Below are 22699 nucleotides of genomic sequence, written 5' to 3'. Positions count from 1 at the left end.
CAATAACCTAACCATTAAGTAAAACTACAATAATTTTCCAGTATACCAACATCTGCAATCTGTAGAGCATATTTTTATTATACTAATACTTAAGCTTTCTTCACTCTCCATTCATGGATGGACTGTGGGAATTTAATATTATCTTCGTAGTCTAAATGAGTGGATGAATATTCATAGGTTCCACTCTAAAATCTTAGTAGATTTTTGTAAGATATTAATGCAATCCTACAAGTCTTATATCCCCTATAAGTTAAAATAGCTAGTCATATGCTGTCATTCCTTGCCATTCACTAACACATCATCATGATCCATGTATTCTATAATGAAGGAGAGCCTTCAGTCATGTGGATGAATCAAGTTATTCATTATCAAGCTAAATCAGCCAATGCAGGGTACATCTATAAAGCATACCAACAATAAATTATGCCTAGTGTTAATCTGCTCACACTGATAATTATAGGAACAACTTTTAGATTGCTTATCCATTTAACATCTACTGCTGGGTAATGGCCTCCTCCAGACTTCTCTAAACAGATGTGATCTTTGCTTTTTCCAGCCATGGGACACTTTTTTCTGTTCATGGGATCTATGGAGCATTACTGTTAAGAGGGTAGATAACTCAGTTACAAATTCTGTATAGTATCTGTCAGGGTTTCCATCAGTTTTAGCGATTTCAACTGTTTCTCAACACCACTGATGTCACTATCAATGTCACTCATTGCAGTGGTGTAAGAACTAAACCGAGGCAGTACTCCAAACTCTTACTTTGTAAAGTAACATTTGAAAACATAATGTATCATTTCTACTTTTGGTTTACTACCCACAATTTCAGTGCTTCTTTCACTCATGAGTGTCTGAATGCTAACTTTGATGTCACTGACAACCTTAACATATGGTTAGCATTTCTTTGGGTTTTGTAAAAGGTCTTTAATAATATTCTGTTATGTTAGATGTTGAAGGTTGCATGCAGTGCTTAATTTCTAAACTTTTAGATGCCGGAATGTGCCCCCTTCTTCCAGTTCAAATAGTATAGTAAACTTGAAACTCAGTGATGTACTAACCTCATACAATCTTCTAAATATAGTGAACTCTGACACTGGAGTGATGGACACATGCTCCACTAGAATAGATTATACTATAATCAACAAAGATGTTATAGATAAGGTAAATTACAGTAACTTAGATTTTCTTTATTCTGACCACTTCTGTCAGGTGATAGAATACAAAAATTCAGTTGTGTCTAAAATAACAAAAATTGTGCTACAGAAACGAATGCTGAATACCTCAAATATTAATGCTCTTAAAGACAAACTAGCGAATGAGAAATGGAATTCTGTGTACCAGGTAAAAGGGTGGGATGAGAAATGGAATGAATTCTACTCTACCCTACTGCATCATTATGAATGTAGTTGTCCCGTCAGAGGAAACCAGAAGGTAGTTAAACACTGCCAAAATGGAAGTCAACCTAGACTAAAACTCCCAACTAATCTGATTAGGCTCAGGCAGCAAGTACATCATCTAAACCAGCTTTATAAAGCTACTACTATGCAGGTTTTCAAGGAAAAATACAATAGGGCCAAGCAAACTTTTAAAACTGAAATTGTAAACCTAAGGAAGCAGGTTAACAGTAAAACAATAGAACAGTCTGACAACATAAGCAAAGCATCTTGGAAGCTGATTGACAAATACTGAAAAGGTCGCAACAAGATGAACATGGAACCACTCAGCATAAGACATGATGGTAACATTACAAAAAACCCAGATACTATATGTAATATTTTTAATAACTACTACATTTCTGGTGAACAATCAATGCATATTATAGATTCACAGGTAGAGACTCGATGCCATCTCACCCAGTGTACCGAATTTGAATTTGTGGAAGTGAATGAGCAGGAGGTTTGTAGGGCAATATAGATGCTAAAGAAAAAATTTTCATCTGGATGGGATGGCGTACCCAGTGCTAATACTAAAGTGTGCTTGAAAGAAATCTCTATACCTCTTACTCACCTGATTAATTGGAGCATTGTAGAAAACATGTATCCAACAGTTCTAAAAATGAGTGTAGTGAAACCAGTGTACAAAAAGGGAAGTAGGGAAGATGTCTCTAACTATAGACCAATATCATTAATTCCCACTTTTAGTAATATATTCAACAGCATTATCCTTTCTCAGCTAAGTGCCTTTTTCACAAAACATAAACTGATTGTAGATTCACAGCATGGCTTCAGAAAAGAGCAAAGTACAACCACAGCAGTTACACAGTTCATTCATGAAGTTTACTGTCTGTTGGACCAGAAGATGCACACTGCAGGTATATTTTTGGACCTGACAAGAAACAGTGAACCATAGGGTACTTCTTAAAAAGCTAAAATCTTATAGTATTGGGGATCAAGCTATGAATCTTCTAACCAAATACCTGCTGAATTGTAAGCAAAGCACTAAATTATCATACAAACTAGACAATAAAATCATGAACTCCCAGTCCACCAATGAACCTGTATTACAATGTGTACCACAGGACTCAATCCTTGGACGCTTTCTGTTCCTTATATATATTAATGACATTCCACAACCCATTAACTCCCATATTGTAAGCTACGCAAATGACACATCAATCTTATTCTATGGGAGTGAATCTAATGAGCTAGAATCTCTTGCTACTATTGGTGTAACAGAAGTAACAAAATACTTCAATGATCAGGGACTCAAGGTGAATGTCACCAAATCTCAACTACTGACATTTAAATCAGGCAGTTCTCTCCACAACAATATGAACAGTGTGTGTAATATCTCTGCAACAGAAAATGGTAAGTGTAAATTCCTGGGAGTGTATGTTGATGAAAATTTGCGGTGGGCATACCACATTAATTTCGTATGCGGAAAAGTGAGTAGTGTCATATATCTCCTCAGCCAGCTCGCAACGCTTGTTCCTAGCCAAGCACTGAAATTATTATATTATGGAACACTTTACCCCTTTCTCAATTATGGAAATGAACTATGGGGCCATGCAGCTGATGTACATTTAAAAAGAATACTACTACTACAGAAAAGAGCAATAAGACATATACATGAGATGGGACATGTCGTGAAGTGTTTGTGCAGCACAAATATCTGACAATATATTCTCTGTACATCTCCAAAATAGTTGTATTTTTTATAAGTCAACCAACAGAAGCTATCAAGGGCAGTGATGTACATGATCACAACACTAGAACAAAGTGTAACTATTTCCATAACAGAACAATGTTAGAAATGACTGATAGAAGTCCATATATCAGTGGTTTGATATGGCATAACAAGCTACCAAACACTCTAAGAACATACACAGGAAATGCTTTTAAAACAAAATTAAAATCTTTTGCAATAGAAAAATGTTTATATTCTTTCAATGAATTTTAAGATAGTGATTGTAACATGAGGCATTAGCATATCAGTTTTAATGTGATAAATGTAAAAAATAGACATAAGAAGCAACAGCTGTAGAATATAGTGTATTTTATAAGTGTAAATATAACCATAGTATTAAGTCTGACGTTTGCAAAAGCCATCATTACGATGGCTCCATGCAAAGAAAATGTAAATAAATAAATTTACACAAAACAGAGTCAGCTTCCTGATTAAGTTATTTTCTTTATGGTTGGTAATAATTTTAGTGAACACCTTGCCCATTACAAATTGGAGTCTTGTAAGTCTGTAGCTTTTTATGTATTGTCTAATCTTGTGTTTTGTGAAGGAGCATAGTTTTAAGGAACTATCTCATTTTGCAAATGTCCCATACATAATTTTACAAGTGTTTTTGTATAACTTTTTCTCCGGCTCTTATCATTTTATTTAAACATTTCCTCCCACTTTTCCATTGATCATTATGAAATAGCTTTATACAACTCATCTGTCATTATATCTGGAATGCCATAATGTTCACGATTGCTTATCTGTATTTCTCATTCATCTCTTGAATAATACAAACACAGAAATAAATCTTAAAATCTTGAGACAGTTTTCTCCCTCTTGGCAACATTCTTGAATAAATGGGTTCACAGAGTCCTTGCCACATCAGTTCTGTATTCAATCTCAAACTTTTGATAACTCCTTCCATTGTCATCAACAGGAGATTTCAGTAGGTCAGTAAGTACTTTATTTAGTTGGCCAAGCTATGTCATTCACATGTCATGAAGTCATAGAAGTTCTGCATGCTACAGAGATTATGTTGATGTCGATGACTGAAGAACATTGATAGTGATGCTGATATCATTATATGGTGGATGGTGTGTTTTTTTTACTGGCACCTGATGCTGAAAGGCAACAGAGATATAAGCCAAGATATACAAATAAACATCCAACACTTTCTTTCTGAATGAATTTCAATAAATTTTTATGTTACAATGTTACAAGAAGGAAAGTTGCTACTCACTGTATAGCAGAGATGCTGATTGTGCGACTCAGCATTCCACTATATGGTGAGTAGCAACTTTCGTTCTCTTAATATTGTTACATTCCATCCTGGATTTTCCATTATTTGATTATAATTTTATGTGTAGACTGCATATGGCAGATGATGTTGAGTAGGCTTTCCTGTAACAATGCTGGATTCCTTGTGATACTTTTTCTTTCAGAAGAAAATTTTCTAATCTCAATGCAATATTTTTTTCTAATATTTTACTAAGGATCATAATTATATTGATTGGTTGGTAGTTTTCAACGTGATCAGTACTACCTTTTTTTATGCAGAGGCTTGACTATTGTAAATTTTAATTCAGATGAAAACAAATATTTATTTAAAGTTTCATTGTGAACCAGAAGAGGAAAGAATGAGTGCTTGTATCTCTTTGAGATAATGGAAGAAATTCCACCCCACATTTTATTTATGATTATCTCTATTTTAGCTCTATCTGTTGCTCAAATCTACACTGATTTTTGTACTTCAAAAGGAGATCAATAATTATCACAACCAGAGTTCATTCATAAACTATCTGAATCTATAAAATGGGCATTAACAGAGTTACTGATCATAGAATAGTGTAAAACAGTCTCATTATCACTCCTCACTTGGTTATTACTGACACTAAGCTTTGGTTTCTTGCTAAGTCCCACATTTATGTAGATCCATACTGATCTGCTCTTTTTTTTTGGCACACATATTTGAGGCTTGTTTATATACTTTTTGCCAAGACTGGTAGCTATTCCAAATGATGTCTCTGGGAACACTTTATATATTTTCCAAGTAATAAAAATTTTCTCCTTCAGTTGTTTTACTTCTAAAGGCAGTCATAGATGGTTTTGGTCATTTTTATTTTTGAAAGTAGTGGCAAATGTTACATTGAAATAGGTAAATGAAGTGTTACAGACGTTATTACACTTGCCTGCAACATATTCTGCACATTATACATCATTCCATGTCTCAGACTGCAATGAGGACTTTTAACTTCCCTAAAGATTTTTCATTTACATATAAAATTTCCTTCTTCTATGTGTGCTGTGAATTTTGCATATTCAGTACGTCCACTGTCTGGCAAAGGTGATCACAGAGATTAAGGTTAATTGTATCAACTTTGCAGTTATCTAAACTGGTGTAAATATGACCTATATAGCAAGAGGTGTAGTTAATTAGTCTGGTGAGGTTATCAACTCTGTCTGATTAATTATAACTACACAGAATGTCATTTACCTTTTCATAATCTTTAGTGTATTTAAGATATCTATGTTAAAATCTTCAGCTGAAACAATACCTATGTTCTTATATCTCCCACACAGAGTGTGAATCATTTTTTCCAGATTTTTGCAACAAATCATTGACTATGTTATTTGGAGATCTGTACAGCCCTGTAACAATCAGGGATACAATGATTACCAACTAGTTTTATTAGACATTTGAAAATGTCATTTCTACAATGTGTTTTGTTACAAAATTGACTTTTGTGAAATCCAAATGTTCTTTATAATATCTATTCTGACTGACTGAAATTATGGATAGAGCATGGTTGTTGAATTCAGTCATAATTACTAAATTATTGAATGAACCATGTTCTGTAAGAATGTTTCCACTGATCTCTACTTCTGTTACTGGCAGGTTAACTTTAATTGTTTAGATTTGAAAATATGTCTTTGTGAGATTACGACTGAAAATCATTGATGTGAACCAGTTGTATGTAAGTCTATTCCATTATTCTTCTGTTTGTTCCTGGTGTGGATGAATTTGGGTTCAATGTCAGTATACTTTTCTCACCAGCTAACACTTTTGTTTATGAAGAGTACTCCATTGTCTTCTGTAAATTATTTATGTAGGTGAAGAAATGCTAATTAATGTTCCCACACACTGAATATAGTTTTACTCTTGTGATATGATTTGTTATTGTAGCACTTTTTCTATTTTTAGCGGAGATGCTGAGTCGCGATAGGCATAATAAAAAAAAATCACACATTAAAGCTTTCGGCCATTAAGGCCTTTGTCAGCAGTAGATGCATGCACGCATGCACACACACACAAATTCAACTTGCATACACATCTGCAGTCTCGGAGAGCTGAGACCACACTGTGAACAGGAGCACCAGTGCATGATGGGAGTGGTGACTGGGTGGGGGTAAGGAGGAGGCTGGGGTGGGGAGGGATAGTATCGTGGAAGTGGTGGACAGTCAAGTGTTGCAGTTTAGATGGAGGGCAGGAGAGAAGTTGCAGAGGGGGGAGGGGGTAAGTAGTGGAAAGGAGAGAAATAAAAGAAATTAAAAGACAGGGCGTGGTGGTGAAATGATGGCTGTGTAGTGCTGGAATGGGAACAGGGAGGGGGCTGGATGGGTGAGAACAGTGAGTAACGAAGGTTGAGGCCAAGAGGGTTAGGAGAATGTAGGATGTATTGCAGGGAAAGTTCCCACCTGTGCAATTCAGAAAAGCTGGTATTGGTGGGAAGGATCCATATGCCACAGGCTGTGAAGCAGTCATTATGATGAGGGATATCATGTTTGGCAGCGTGTTCAGCAATAGGGTAGTCCACTTGTTTCTTGGCCACAGTTTGTCAGTGACCATTCATGCGGACAGACAGCTTGTTGGTTATCATGCCCTTACAGAATGCAGCACAGAGGGTGCAGCTTAGCTTGTAAATCACATGACTGGTTTCAAAGGTAGCCCTGTCTTTGATGGGATAGGTGATGTTAGAGACCGGACTGGAGTAGGTGGTGGTAAGAGAATGTTTGGTACACGTGTTGAATCTAGGTCTAGTACAGGGGTTGTGTAAGGATGGATGAGTATATTGTGTAGGTTTGGTGAATGGCGGAATATCACGGAAGGAGGGGGGGGGGGGGGGGGGGGGGAAGGATAGTGGGCAGGACATTTCTCATTTCAGGGCATGACGAGAGGTAATCGAAACCCTGGTCAGTGAGACCCTCGAAATATTTTGAGAGGGACTGCTCATCACTGCAGATACAAGACCTGTCCCATACATCCTCCTACCACCATCTACTCCAGTCCGGTCACTAACATCACCTATACCATCAAAGGCAGGGCTACCTGTGAAACCAGTCATGTGATTTACAAGCTAAGCTGCAACCTTTGTGCTGCAGTGATGAGCAGTCCCTCTCAAAATATACTGAGGGTCTCACTGAAGCCTTCACTGACTAATTATCCTCCCATCCTTGAACAAAAACAGATCTCCCTTGCTTTATCTTTCCAGTCTCCCACAACCTCCCAAAGTCCCACAGTCCGGCCACAGAGAAGCATTCCCCTCGTAACTCAGTACCATCTGGGGCTGGAGCAACTGAATTACATTCTCCACCAGGGTTTCGATTACCTCTCATCATGCCCTGAAATGAGAAATGTCCTGCCCACTATCCTTCCCACCCCTCCTACTATGGTATTCCGCCGTCCACTGAACCTACACAATATACTTGTCCATCCTTACACAACCCCTGCTCCCAATCCCTTACCTCGTGGCTCATACCCCTGTAATAGACCTAGATGCAAGACCTGTCCCATACATTCTCCTACCACCACCTACTCCAGTCGGGTCTCTAACATCACCTATACCATCAAAGGCAAGGCTACCTGTGAAACCAGTCATGTGATTTACAAGCTAAGCTGCAACCTCTGTGCTGCATTCTATGTAGGCATGACAACCAACAAGCTGTCTGTCCGCATGAATGGCCACTGACAAACTGTGGCCAAGAAACAAGTTGACTACCCTATTGCTGAACACGCTGCCAAACATGATATCCCTCATCATAATGACTGCTACACAGCCTGTGCCATATGGATCCTTCCCACTAACACCAGCTTTTCCGAATTGTGCAGGTGGGAACTTTCCCTGCAATACATCCTACGTTCTTGTAACCCTCTTGGCCTCAACCTTCGTTAATCATTGTCCTCACCCATCCAGCTCCCTCCCTGTTCCAATTCCAGCACTACAAAGCCATCATTTCATCGCCACACCCTGTCTTTTAATTTCTTTTATGTCTCTCCTTTCCACTACTTACCCCCTCCCCACTCAGCACCTTCTCTCCTGCCCTCCATCTAAACTGCAACACTTGACTGTCCGCCACTCCCATGATACTATCCCTCCCCACCCCAGCCTCCTCCTTACCCCCACCCAGTCGCCACTCCCATCATGCACTGGTGCTGCAGTTCGCAGTGTGGTCTCAGCTCTCTGAGACTGCAGATGTGTGTGCAAGTTGCACTTGTGTGTGTGTGTGTGTGTGTGTGTGTGTGTGTGTGTGTGTGTGTGTGTGTGTGTGCGTGCGCACGTGTGCGCGTGTGTGTATGTGTGTCTACTGCTGACAAATGCCTTAATGGCCAAAAGCTTTAATTGTGTGATATTTTTATTGTGCCTATTGTGACTCAGTATCTCCACTATATGGTGAGTGGCAACTTTCCTTCTCTGGTATTGTTACATTCCATCCTGGATTTTCCATTGTTTGATTTTTCTATTTTTAATACGATGTCATCTACACAAGGAAGATGCCCCCTTTGATGCCAAATGTTTCAGTTCCCCTAACCATATTTTATCACGTACACCACTGAAGGGCTTAGCAATGTCACAATGAATCACAATAGGAGAATTTTGCTTGTTTAGGTCTACCAGAACAGATTTTGTGAGAATATATAATGCTTTCTCTGTACAGAAACCTTTACTGAAGTGAAGGTGAGCAGTTGTTCAAAGATTCTTTTCAAGAAGTTGCTTCAATATAATGTTATAAGCTACCTTTTTAGAAATTTTTAAGACTGTAGAAGGAAGAAAGATTAATCTATAATTAGAGGTTCCTTGTTTGTCTCAATTTCTAATAAATGAGTGTTGCTAGTGCATATTTCACTCTTTCATGATAAACTCCTCGACTCATTGAGATTAACAAAGTATCTGAAAGGGTTATTCCTAAGTCAGTATAATATAAGAGAATCAAAGTATTTGAGATTTGGAGCTACAGAAGAATGTCAAAAATTAGGCGGACTGCTAAGATAAGAAATGAGGAGGTTCTCTGCAGTATTGGTGAAGTGAGGAACGTACGGAAAACATTGACAAGAAGAAGGGACAGGATGATAGGACATGTGTTAAGACATCAGTGAATAATCTCCTTGGTACTAGAGGGAGCTGTTATGTCCTTTTTACCCCTACCTAATGCATCACATACTAAATCAATATATCAAAAAGTGTTGTGTATTTGATTTGCTGCTGAGTCTATGTTACACTTACAGTTAATTCTACCATGTATGCTGTCTGGCTTGACTGACACCAGTAGTAACTCATTACTTATGTACTCAAAGGCTGCTACCTTTTTGTGAACTGCATGACTAATTTCTCTATATCAAAAACAAGTTGACAATCTTTTCTAAAGAAATGCCTGGATATTGCAAAGATTTACATAAGGAAAAACCTCCAACAGATAAGTCCATTACCTGTAACTAATTTGTTTTCCACACTCATAGATTACAAGGAATCCTTCAAATATTACTAGTATACTACTTGTAAAACATGTAATCTACAGGACCAAATAAAGAAACTAATAAAATCAATTCTCAGGTTATCTCTAGATGTGCCTGCATCTGTCATGTTCATAGAGTGTTGTGTCAGCAAGAAACAAACATTATCCACCATGTGATTAATATATAACATGAACAGTAATAGCCCTTTCACATTTCTGTACCTGGCAGCTTACAATTATACATCAAGATTGCTCTTGATCCCAGGCTTTTGCTTTTCCTTGACAACTCTTACCAACTGACTCATTAGCGTACACATCATGGCCTGACTCAAAACTTCACTCTGAATAATCTTTCTTACTCTTCCCTGACCCACAGAATTATGTAAATAATGCATCCAGGAGAACTGCACTGCAGGGTGAAAGCTAATTTCTGCTATTTCTTTCACATTGGAAGAGCTTATACAAAGTTTGTAAGAGTAGCAGATAGGTGCTGATAAACTGATGCTTTCAGTCATCCTGTCAGATGTGCTTGACTATCTGAACTGATAAAATTATTGCCAGTAAAAGGCAAAAGTCAGAAATTTGAGAAAGAATGCAACATAAAATACCAGATTATGTTTTTAATCATATTAATATAATAGAGGGAAACATTCCACGTGGGAAAAATATATCTAAAAACAAAGATGATGTGACTTACCAAACGAAAGTGCTGGCACATCGATAGACACACAAACAAACACAAACATACACACAAAATTCTAGCTTTCGCAACCAACGGTTGCTTCGTCAGGAAAGAGGGAAGGAGAGCGAAAGACGAAAGGATGTGGGTTTTAAGGGAGAGGGTAAGGAGTCATTCCAATCCCGGGAGCGGAAAGACTTACCTTAGGGGGAAAAAAGGACGGGTATACACTCGCGCACACACACACATATCCATCCACACATATACAGACACAAGCAGACATATTTAAAGACAAAGAGTTTGGGCAGAGATGTCAGTCGAGGTGGAAGTGCAGAGGCAAAGATGTTGTTGAATGACAGGTGAGGTATGAGTGGCGGCAACTTGAAATTAGCGGAGATTGAGGCCTGGTGGGTAACGGGAAGAGAGGATATATTGAAGAGCAAGTTCCCATCTCTGGAGTTCGGATAGGTTGGTGTTTGTTTTTACATGTAACTTTGTAACTGTAATAAAATAAAACTGAATATTTACGAGCATGAAATGGAAGTTAACATGGTGCTTAATGTGCAATGAAGCAAATATAAAAAGAAGATACTATTAACAAAATTTGAAACCCTATAACACATTGTCTTCATCTTATGTATTAAAAATGTGTTTCAACATACCACTGAGGTTCAGATAGGGGAAATAGCTTCCCATAGACACATAGTTTGCCATTGTGAGGTCTGAGCAGACAACTGTTATCACCAAACCTGTAATGAAAACATATTATTAACAGTGATTTCAAAAACTTTAAATCACAAGCTACACAGCAAACAAACAAGTTCCAGTGATTATGCACTATGTTATGTACAATCTTTTAATGGTGTGTGTGAAGTATTGGTGCACATTGTCTAACTATACTGCCTCATAAAAGAAGTGAAGCATCCAGAATGTACAGTTGGCACTGCAGTAAGTGTGTGATGCCCACAATGTACGAACATAAGTTCTGAGGCAGTCCTGTTATGCTCTGTGTACTCTTAGAGTCCCATTAGATTTAAAGTGTTTATCAATTGTAAATGGCCCTTGTAAATTCATAAACTGCCAATTTCACATTTCATTTTAATAATGACATATTACACTGTATGATCTTACCATAACATATTCCACTGAGACCTTGGAGGAATGCCAGAGCTGACACTGTTGCATAGTCTCCATCACAGTTGAGATCAAACACTAGGAATGTCATGAGCAGAACCTCAAACAACTGAAGAGCCATCCATAAAGAGTAGCACAGCAGATGACACAGCAGTACCTCCAACATTGTCACACCTAAAAAATGTCAAATCAGCACTGTAATGCTTAGCAAACTGTCTCATAGAAGAAGTACTCTATATCCAATATTTTAGTTAACACTGTCACATTTTATGTTGCCCTAGAGTCATTATAACGACATGGGGCTGTGGAAAAATGGAAGTGTACTGTTAAAACACTATAATACAAACTTCGTTAAAATGTGTACTTCACAAGCAATTAATTGAAGGTTGTGTTTGCTACTGTTTCCTTTTTAATCTTTTTAGAGCTAGAGCTGTGACATAAAAAATATGAAGATATAAGATGTCACATTATAACTTTATGTGTTTTTGTTTTATTAGAGAAGTGCCATGTTCATATTTTGTATCAGAGGAGTCAAAATCAAAAATGCACAAATTTAACATTTTCCCATTTATTGTTCACAAGTTTTTGCTTAGGTCTTTCTTCAAATATTATCTTGCAGATTGTGGACACTACCAGATAGAACACACAGTACTGTTTTCATAAGTAAGCTTCCAACACCCACTACACAGTTGACTCATAACAAGGATATTCCTGGGTACATTACCAAAATAATAAAGTTTTGAAAATATAATATAATGGTATGGGCAAAAAGTCTAATCAAGTGGCAGCCGGAGAAAACACATATAAAAGTTAAGAAAATGTGCAAGCTTCTGAAGCCAGTGACTCCTTCTACCGCCAGAAGGGCTGAAGGGGAATGAAGAGGGATGAAGAAAGAGGACTGGTGAGGTTTAGAAAATAGGTAAAATTATGGAAAAGTCACCCACAAACTTGGATTGGGGGTGACTTATTGGCTGGGATGAGATGGAAAGACTGATTGTTGGGGACTGCACTGGATGAGATTTGAAAACCTGACAGCTTTAAGGTCAAAGATTTAGCAATAAGCAAAAAAGATAGATTAATGACAGAACACTGTGTAAGTGATGATAAGAATGTAAAGCTAAGTATGTTCCAATTGTAGACATGTGAGGTGCTAGGGTGCGGAAAAATAGATACGTTGAGAAGTAAGGGATGTAGAAAACTAAAAAGAAATCAAGAAAGGGATAGTTACTGAGAAGAAATGCTGAGACCAAAAAATTAACATAAATTAAGACCATGTGGGTGGTGAAAACCAAGGACATCTTGTAAAGCCGGTTCCCAGCTGCGTAATTCTGAGAAGTTGGTGCTGGGGGAGTCCTGAGTGACCATAATGCATCCTAATTGATTTTTAACTAATTTAAGTAACTGTAAGTCAATCAAAAATGTGTTATTAACAATTCTCACACTGCCTTTAACGATTAAAAATATATATAGACTAGAAGCTGTGGCCTCCAGGAGAGTGTTAAGGCAGTGTATGCATGGTAGTGTGTTTGAAATCAGTGTAAATTCAGTTAAAGTTATTTTCGTGAAGCTCCAATAAAAATAAAATGTGTGTGTTTGTCACTTATTTAGAACACCACATTAACGTTTTTCAAAATTAAAAACCACAAAGACAGTCTGTAGCAAAGACTTTATAATCCTCATTCTTGATGTCATAATGATCATGCGAGATGAGTATTATCCTTTATTTTGGTAACACACAACTACCTCTTTTATCAGATTTGTGAAATGCTTTGTTCTCATTATTTTAAAGAAGTAGCACACAAAATGACAAACTATGATTTTTATAATGGCTATGTTAGTTGTTTATTTTACAAACTCATATGTCAAAATTACATTAATGTTAAGCAATGGAAAATCCAGGATGGAATGTAAACAATATTATGAAAAGGAAAGTTGCCGCTCAGCATACAGTGGAAACACAGAGTTGCAGGTAGGCACAACAGAAAGACTGTCACAATATAAGCTTTTGGCCAACAAGGCTTTTGTCAAAAATAGATCTCTCTCTCTCTCTCTCTCTCTCTCTCTCTCACACACACACACACACACACACACACACAGATATATCAGGGGCTGCTACTCAGGTAGCTGGCTGTGTGTGGAGTGTGCAGAAAGTGTTTTTTATTCTATGCAACTCTCCATCCAATCCAGATAATGATAGCTGTAGGAAACCCAGAAGTATCTGCATAAGCTTGAAAGAAATACCTCCTATATATGAGAGTATTAAAATCATAATAGTAAACTGGTGAAGCATTCACAATGAAGTGCTTGAGTTTGAAGTGCTCCTGAAAAACAGTGAAGCTCACATAATATGAGGTACAGAAAGCTGGCTGAAACCTGAAATTGGTAGCAGTGACATTTTTGGGGAAAATTTAAGTGTATATTGAAAGGATAGGCAAATGGGAAACAGAGGTGGAGCATTTGTCTTAGTAGACAAGAAACTCAAATCCACAGAGATGGGAACTGAAGCTGCATGTGAGATTGTTTTGGCAAGACTCACTATCAGGGGTGGACATAAAATGATAATTGAATCCTTCTGTTGCCCACCAGACTCATTTCCTAACGTAACCAAAAACTTCAGAGAAGATTTCAGTTCACTTGTACATAAGTTCCCAAATCATACTGTAATCATGAGTGGAGACTTTACCCATCCAACAATTAGTTGAGAAAATTACAGTTCTGTTGGTTGTGGCTTTGATAAGACATCCTGTGGAACATTACTAAATACCTTTCCTGAAAAGTACCTAGAACAAATAGTTAGGAACTCCACTTATGATGAAAATATATTGGATCTAATAACAACAAATAGACCTGACGTCTTTGAGGATATCCACATTAAAACTGGTATCTGTGACCATGAGATGGTTGTGGCAACAATTATTACCAAAGTACAAAAGACAACTAAAAAAAGCAGAAAGATGTATATTTTCAGTAAACTACACAAAAAATCAGTAGTGTCATACCTCAGTGAGGAATTTGAAACTTTCAGCACAGGGCAGGAGCATATAGAGGAACTATGGTTCAAATTTAAAAGATTATTTGTCCATGCACTGAATAGATATTTACCCAGTAGAACACTTCATAATGGGAGGGAACCTCCATGGTATATGGTCACTATAAAGAAACTTGTAAAGAAACAGAGACTACTGCTTAATAAGTGTAAAACAAAGCATAGGACAATAGAGCTCTAAATGAAACGCGTTTGGCTGTCAAGAGAACAATGCATGATGCCTTCAATGACTACCATAACAGAATATTGTCAAATGATATTTCATAAAACCCAAAGAAATTTTGGTCATACGTAAAGACTCTTAGTGGCACAAAAGTTAGTGTCCAGTTCCTAGAGAATGAGACAGAAACTGAGATTGAGGATAGCAAAGCAAAAGCTGAAATGCTTAACTCCATGTTCAGATGCTCCTTTACCAAGGAAAACCTAGGAGAAATTCCCCACTTTAATCCTCATACTATGAAAAGATGAATGAAATAAGTATTAGTGTCCATGGCTTGAGAAACAGCAGAAATATTCAAAACTGAACAACGATCCAGGGCCTGATGGAATCCATGTCAGATTCTATATTGAATTTGCAGCTCAGTTCAGCCCTCTTCTAACTACAAAGGGAGTTCAAAAAGTTTTGCACAGTCGTCTCTAATTTTTGTTATTTTTTGCAGGAGGAGAATGAAATTTTTTGTGAACATACTTGGAACATTTAGCTATAAGTTGGTATATAAAAGTATTTTCTTTTATATCTAAAAACAAAGATGATGTGACTTACCAAATGAAAGTGCTGGCAGGTCGACAGACACACAAACGAACACAAACATACACACAAAATTCAAGCTTTCGCAACAAACTGTTGCTTCATCAGGAAAGAGGGAAGGAGAGGGAAAGACGAAAGGATGTGGGTTTTAAGGGAGAAGGTAAGGAGTCATTCCAATCCCGGGAGCGGAAAGACTTACCTTAGGGGGAAAAAAGGACGGGTATACACTCGCACACACTGTTGCATTTCGAAATCTTTCCTGTCGTCTTATTTTCTCTTTATTTTCCAGTAATCTCACTTTGTATTCACCTTCCGCTTTTCACCGTAATCTACTACACAATTTTATCCCGCCTATATATACTCAATAATACGTAACCCACTTCAAAAAAAAAAAAAAAAAGAAAAAAAAAAAAAAAAAAAAAAAATTATTTTCCGCTTTCAACACTACCGCTGCTATAAAATCCACCGTTTCTAGTTCAATAACAGCTGCTTTCACGTATTAAACAACCATTTCGGCCAGTTCTAATAACTTACACTTTATTTCCACTTCCGTTTTTTGCACATCAGGTCTTTAAATATGTCTGCTTGTGAGATGTCTGCTTGTGTCTGTATATGTGTGGATGGATATGTGTGTGTGTGCGAGTGTATCCCGTCCTTTTTTTCCCCCTAAGGTAAGTCTTTCCGCTCCCAGGATTGGAATGACTCCTTACCTTCTCCCTTAAAACCCACATCCTTTCGTCCTTCCCTCTTTCCTGATGAGGCAACAGTTTGTTGCGAAAGCTTGAATTTTGTGTGTATGTTTGTGTTCGTTTGTGTGTCTGTCGACCTGCCAGCACTTTCATTTGGTAAGTCACATCATCTTTGTTTTTAGATATATTTTTCCTACGTGGAATGTTTCCCTCTATTATAACCATATCAGTATTTTCTTTTATTTACACATGAGCCATATCGACTGTGAAGTAGATATCAGGTTGTGACAACGTTCGGTGATGAAGTAGCTCTTCAAAACCAGCGATGACTTTGCCACATCAATTCACAGGAAGTTGCTTCCTGTTTATGGGGAGGACACAGTGGGTCGCAGCAGTATCCAGTGGTGGTTGCAGAAGTTTAAAGAAGGTGACTTTCACAAACAGCAGGGCAAAAGCTGATGGCCTCCTTCTTCTGGCATCAGTGTGGTGCCATTTTCATTGACTTTTTGGAACCTGGCTCCACAATTAACCGGGACCATTACTGTTTGTCATTGGACAAGCTGTGATGTGCCATCAAGACCCACAGACCACAGCTTCAGGGTCAGATCATCAGACTACACCATGGCAATGCCAAATCCCAACCAGCCTTTATGACACAGGAGAAAATCAGAAAAATGGGCTGGAAAATTGTTCCTCAACCTCCCTACAGTCTCGACTGGGCTACATCTGATTTTTACTTCTTTGGTAGTCTGAAGGCCCACCTGCACAGTAGAACATTTGATAGTGAGAAAGATCTTGTTTCCTTTGTCAAGCGATGCTGTAAAAGTCAATCCCCAGAATTTTACCAAAGTGCATTTACATCATGGAAAGAACATTTGGCCAGATGTGTCACAACCAATGGAGACTACATTAAGTAGGCTCAATGTATAGCTAAATCTTCCAAGTATGTTAAAAAAATTTCATTCTCCTCCTGCAAAAAATAAAAAAATTATAGACGACTGTACAAAACTTTTTGAACACCCTTTGTATAATCTATCAGAGATCTCTCAAATAAAAACCATTCCCAATTCTTGGAAAAAGCACAGGTCACACCTGTCTAGAAGAAGGGTAGGAGAAATGATCCAAAAAATATTCTCCAATATCCTTGACAACACTCTGTTGTAGAATCTTATAACATATTCTGAGCTCAAACATAATGTAGTATCTCAAACAGAATGACCTTCTCAATGCCAACCAGTATGGATACAAAAAACATTGATCACGTGAAACCCAACTCAGACTTTTCTCACATGCCATACTGAAAGCTTTGTATCAAGACAGTCAGGTAAATGCAGTATTTCTTGATTTCTGAAAAGCATTTGACCCAGTGCCACACCTACACTTATTGTCAAACGTATGATCCTATTTGGTATCAAGTGAAACTTGTGACTGGATTGAGGACTTTTTGGTAAGGAGAATGCAGTATGTTACCTTGATGTAGTGTCATCATCCAGATGTAGTAACTTCAGGTGTGCCCCTGGGATGTGTGTCAGGACCATAGCTGTTCATATTTTATATTAATGACATTGCAGACAATATAAATAGTAACCGCAGACTTTTTGCAAATGATGCAGTTATCTGTAATGGAGTACTGTCTGAAAGAAGCTGCCTAAATATTCAGGCAGATCTTGATAAGATTTAAAAGTAGTGTAAAGATTGTCAATTTGCTTTATATGTTCAGAAATGTAAAATTGTGCACTTCACAAAACAAAAACAAAAAAGGAGTGTCCTATGACTACTATATCAGTGGGTCACTGCTGGAATTGGTCAGCTCATACAAATACTTGGCTGTAACACTTTGCAGGGATATGAAGTGGGACAATCACATAGGCTCAGTTGTGGGTAAGTCAGGTTGTAGACTTCAGTTTATTGGAAGAATACTGGGGAAATGCAATCCTCTACAAAGAAAATTGCTTACAAATCACTCGTGCAACCAGTTCTAGAATACTGCTCGAGTGTGTGAGACTCATACCAAACAGGACTAACAGGGGATGTTGAATATATACACAGAAGGGGAGCGTAAATGGTCAGAGGTTTGTTTGATCCATAGGAGTGTGTAACAGAGACACTGAAGGAAATGAACTGGAGGACCCTTGAAGAAAGTCTATTAACAAAGTTTCAAGAACTGGCTTTAAATAATGACTCTAAGAATATACTACAATCCCCTTCACATTGCGCACATAGGGATCATTAGGATAAGATTAGACTCATTATGCATACACAGAGGCATTCAAACAATCATTCTTCCTATGCTCAATAGATGGATGGAATAGGAAGAAACCCTAATAACTGGTACAACAGAATGCACTCTTTGCCGTGCATCTCACAGTGGTTTGCAGAGTATGAATGTAGACATAGATGGCACAGAGTAGATGCAAAAAGGACAGTTTAATTACAAAGATGAGTTCTCCTACCACTAGCACTCCCATCTTCTGCTTTCAAAAGGAGCCTTTGTTCCACCCTGCAACTGTAAATGCATGTTGTTGTCATACTGTCATTCCAAATTCCTACAGTGTCATTTCATCCACATAACACCATAACAACATGACAACTAGTGAACAGAGACCTACCACTGGCATGGTCCGTGTGGAAACAGTACACTTTTTTCACACGGCTGGCACCCACAGCTCACTCATGTTTGACAATGGGGTTCTTGTAGCTACTTCACTATGGTACTGTAGGATCACAAAAGTCAGTTAGTGACTGCTGAAGGAAATACGCTACATGGCTTCAGATTTTTGCTGTTCAAGAACTGGAGTGAGATGTGGAAGTAGAGAAAGCAGGCAAAAAAGGCAGAGGGGATATGCAATTCACTTGCACCTACATGCAGCACTTGATTGGTATTATCTGATATGTTAAAAAAAAAAAAAACGAGTTCAAGAATAAACCATCTGTGACTGATTAATAATATTATGGGAATTGTTACTTGTTGTGTCTATAGACAGCTAAACACATTTCACCCAAACTAAAAACTTGTATAAACAAATGTGAAAGAGACATTTTCTGAACTCTCAATTACAGCCCTTTTCTTTCATTTATAATTAATAATTACTTCAATATTAATCATTTATGAGTTTTTAATAGTGTTTGTTGTCACTTTATGTCACAATAAAACCAATGTACAGTTGTTACCAGAAACAACAAGAGTAACAGCTTCATATACCAAAGTTGCACATGCTGTCACTGTAGCACCACAACTAAAATGTACTGAAAATGACTTGTTTTGGAGAGATCTTTAATGTGGTATATTACTGAAAGTGCATATTTTCATAATATGTTAGTATAAATATGAAAACCAAAAAATACAGCAAATTAGCTTTGGAAGCACTGAAATCAATATGGCAGATACTCAATTTTCTTCTATCAATCAATAACAGCACAGGACACATGATGTAATCAGCCAGTCACACAAGAAGCTACAATCTGTCATGGCCACCAGATCATTTTGCTTTCACATTTGTTGGCTTCACCAACTCCCAAACAAACTGTTGCCTTCCACCTAACTACGGATCAGTCTGTCACCACGACCAGGTTTTTTGCTTTCACATTTGTTGGCTTCACCAACTCACAACTATACTGTTATTTTCCAAAGTAACTTAGAGCTTGGGCTATGCTATAGATCATTCCGTCACCACAACCAGGCTTTTCAGGAAAAATCCTAAATATTTGTGAGAAGCAAGAATGTAAACATGTGCTATGATAGGCTGATGAATTCAACTGTGACAGGCTGACAGAAGCAAACTGAGGAGCTACCATCTCAAATTCAGTGTTTATAAAGTCAAAATGCTGAATTCGGTGGTTTTCATATTAATATATGCATATTACAAAAATATGCACTTTCTATGATACACCACATTAAAGATCTCCCCAAAACACATCAATTTTAGTATTATTTATTGTGCTGAAGTTGCAAGAGGTGTCACTTTGGTACACAAAACCTTTGCCAAGAAAGATATAGATTTTATTCCTTTTTTCAGAAATTTTACACAAATTGTAATTTATGAACTACAGTTATACATTTCATTTGTTGCGTACAACATTTTTCATTGCCGTGGTTGGATTAGATAATATTTTTCAGTAATGTTAATTCTTATTAAATCTATGTACAAATATTATAAAATTTGCTGAATCTGCCTAGGAAAAATTTCAGGAAGGCTTTTTTTTATGGAAAAGATGTGGGGGGGGTTTACAGCTTTGCCAATTCTGACAGGGGCACAGGATCATCTTGATACAGCTGTGGACAAGAAACTGTTGGAAGAGGTAGATAAACATGATTTTGTCAGAGATTAACGTTATAACAAAATAATAGATGTTAATGTTCAATGCTTCAAACAATGGAAAGTCCACATTGGAATATTAACACCTGAGGTGTTGAGATCAAGAATGGGGCTTATCATCATTTCTGGGGTATATGAGTTATTACTGTAGTTATTTCCACATGATTCCGCATCTGTTGGTTCTAAATGGGAATTGTCAAGTAATATTTTTCCCTGTCTAAACCAGTGTTTAAATTTAATTTCATGCAGAAAGAGGACTTGCCACAGAGACAAGTCCCTAAATTGCACGAAAGAACTTCAGGTATGATGGCAACACTGTAGTGGGATGCAGTAAACAGCTGTGAGATTTCAAAATAGCTTTGGTGATGGACCTGTCAGACTAATACAGAGATGATTTACAAGAATTTAAAAGAAAGGACTGATGCCGTGAATTGCGGAAGAGGTATGGGATTAAACAAAACAATGCCATTGGTTTGGAATATACAACTGGGAAGGAAACATTGTTTCAAAAAGGGAAACAGGTGCAGCTTGCTAGAAACTAGTCATAATATGTTCATTGTTTGTATTCTCCATGCTTAATATAATAGTAGAAACAAGTTGTGTAGAAGCAAACTGAAATGAGTTTATAAATTCCTTTCATTTGTGCAAATTTTTTATTTATATTTAAGTTAGGATATGGGAAATCAGTAAAAATGTTATTTGCCAAAATATATAGGTTAATCATACACTAATATCTGTTTACAGACGCCAGCATAAATGTTTTAAGAAGTTTTCAGTTTCTGAGAAGGAAATATTGTTGACAGAATTCAACAACGCCTAAAAAAGATGGACTGGGGGGTACTTGGGTGCTCAAACTCTTTCCTTTATAGCAAGAGCAAGGAGACCACATCCAAATTCCATTACTAACTGTGGAAGGACAACAAAATTATTATTTAAGGTAAATGGCATGACAACAGTAATATTATCTTATAAATCACTTTGTTCTCAAATTATGTAAACAATTGATTCACTTTTTGTAGAGTAATTAAAATAAAATAACGTAAAAGTGTGATTTGTGACCCAAGAATTTACATTTCTGTGCTTGTTAGATTATTTGAAGATTTCACTTTTTGTATATTATGAACGTTCCAGTGATGGAAAAGTTAAGTTTATGTTGAAAAACTTAATTAATACCCATTACTTTGTTCATATTGTGCTAGCACAACACTGCAAGTTAAATGGTTAAGAAATGTATTTAATAGGGTTACAGTGTTTCAAATACATAAGTTTTGTGTTTTATGATAATAGATTCATTGGGTCATTTTTATATCTGCAGATTAAAGTTGCCTTAAAGGAAACTATATTATGCTATAAAGCCTCTATTGCACTATATATATATATATATATATATATATATATATATATATATATATATATATATATATAAGAATGGTCGAGTGGAGAGACTGTGCCATCTAATTCAAGGAGGAAATTCAGTTCTAGAAAGTGCTAATGTCATGACAGCTGAACTCATACAGTATTGTCCAGTAAAGGTAGCACATTATAAACATTGTGGTAGGAAGAAGAGATATCTCAAAGTTCTTTATCTGTGAAGCACATGTGGAAAATAAAAAGAAACCATAATGTACATAATTTACAGATCTCAAAGTAACACTGCTGACCTAGGATTGTTCAAACTAAAGGTACAGTCTCATTATTTTTATGATTATTTCAAGAATCATTACAATTATGGATTTCGTCTACCTTGAGTAGATATCTGTGGTGAATGAGAGGTTTAAACATAAAATTGGAGGGAGTAACCTGGCTATCAAGATTGCAGCACAAAATGAGTTGAAACTCCATAAGCTTTGATAAGCTTCAAGCATGTAAGTTCTATGATGACATGCTGTGGAAAACTTGTGTGAGGAGAAGATGGGAAAACAGAAATAATCACATTTTATTTCATGCACAATGTGCCTGTTCCACACAAACTGGTAACTGATATGTTCTGTCTGTGGCAGCCATGCATATTTATATTTAGTATTCAAAGATTTTCTTATAACAACGCTTTCATTTATATGTAAGATGAAATAACAGCAAAGGAGGAACCTAATATAGTGGTTTCTCTCCTTAGGGATTTCATAATGAAACATATGGACTCTACTGTGAAAACTTTGCTTGCCTTTGCAGACAGAACAGAAATGG

General features: G+C 37.0%; 1 protein-coding gene across 1 annotated transcript in view; it reads right to left on the bottom strand.

The window, feature by feature from the left end:
• Positions 1–22699, bottom strand: part of LOC126253311 (ABC transporter G family member 23-like) — a 591420-nt gene that overhangs the window by 2055 nt on the left and 566666 nt on the right. The window contains exons 17-18 of the mRNA XM_049954545.1: positions 11714–11890; positions 11245–11331 (exon numbers count right to left, since the gene is read on the bottom strand). Of these exons, the coding sequence (XP_049810502.1) occupies positions 11245–11331; positions 11714–11890 (264 nt within the window). The remainder of the gene's footprint in view (positions 1–11244; positions 11332–11713; positions 11891–22699) is intronic.

Source organism: Schistocerca nitens, chromosome 4, assembly GCF_023898315.1.
Source record: "Schistocerca nitens isolate TAMUIC-IGC-003100 chromosome 4, iqSchNite1.1, whole genome shotgun sequence".
NCBI lineage: Eukaryota > Metazoa > Arthropoda > Insecta > Orthoptera > Acrididae > Schistocerca > Schistocerca nitens.
This window is presented reverse-complemented; position numbering and strand designations above follow the sequence as displayed.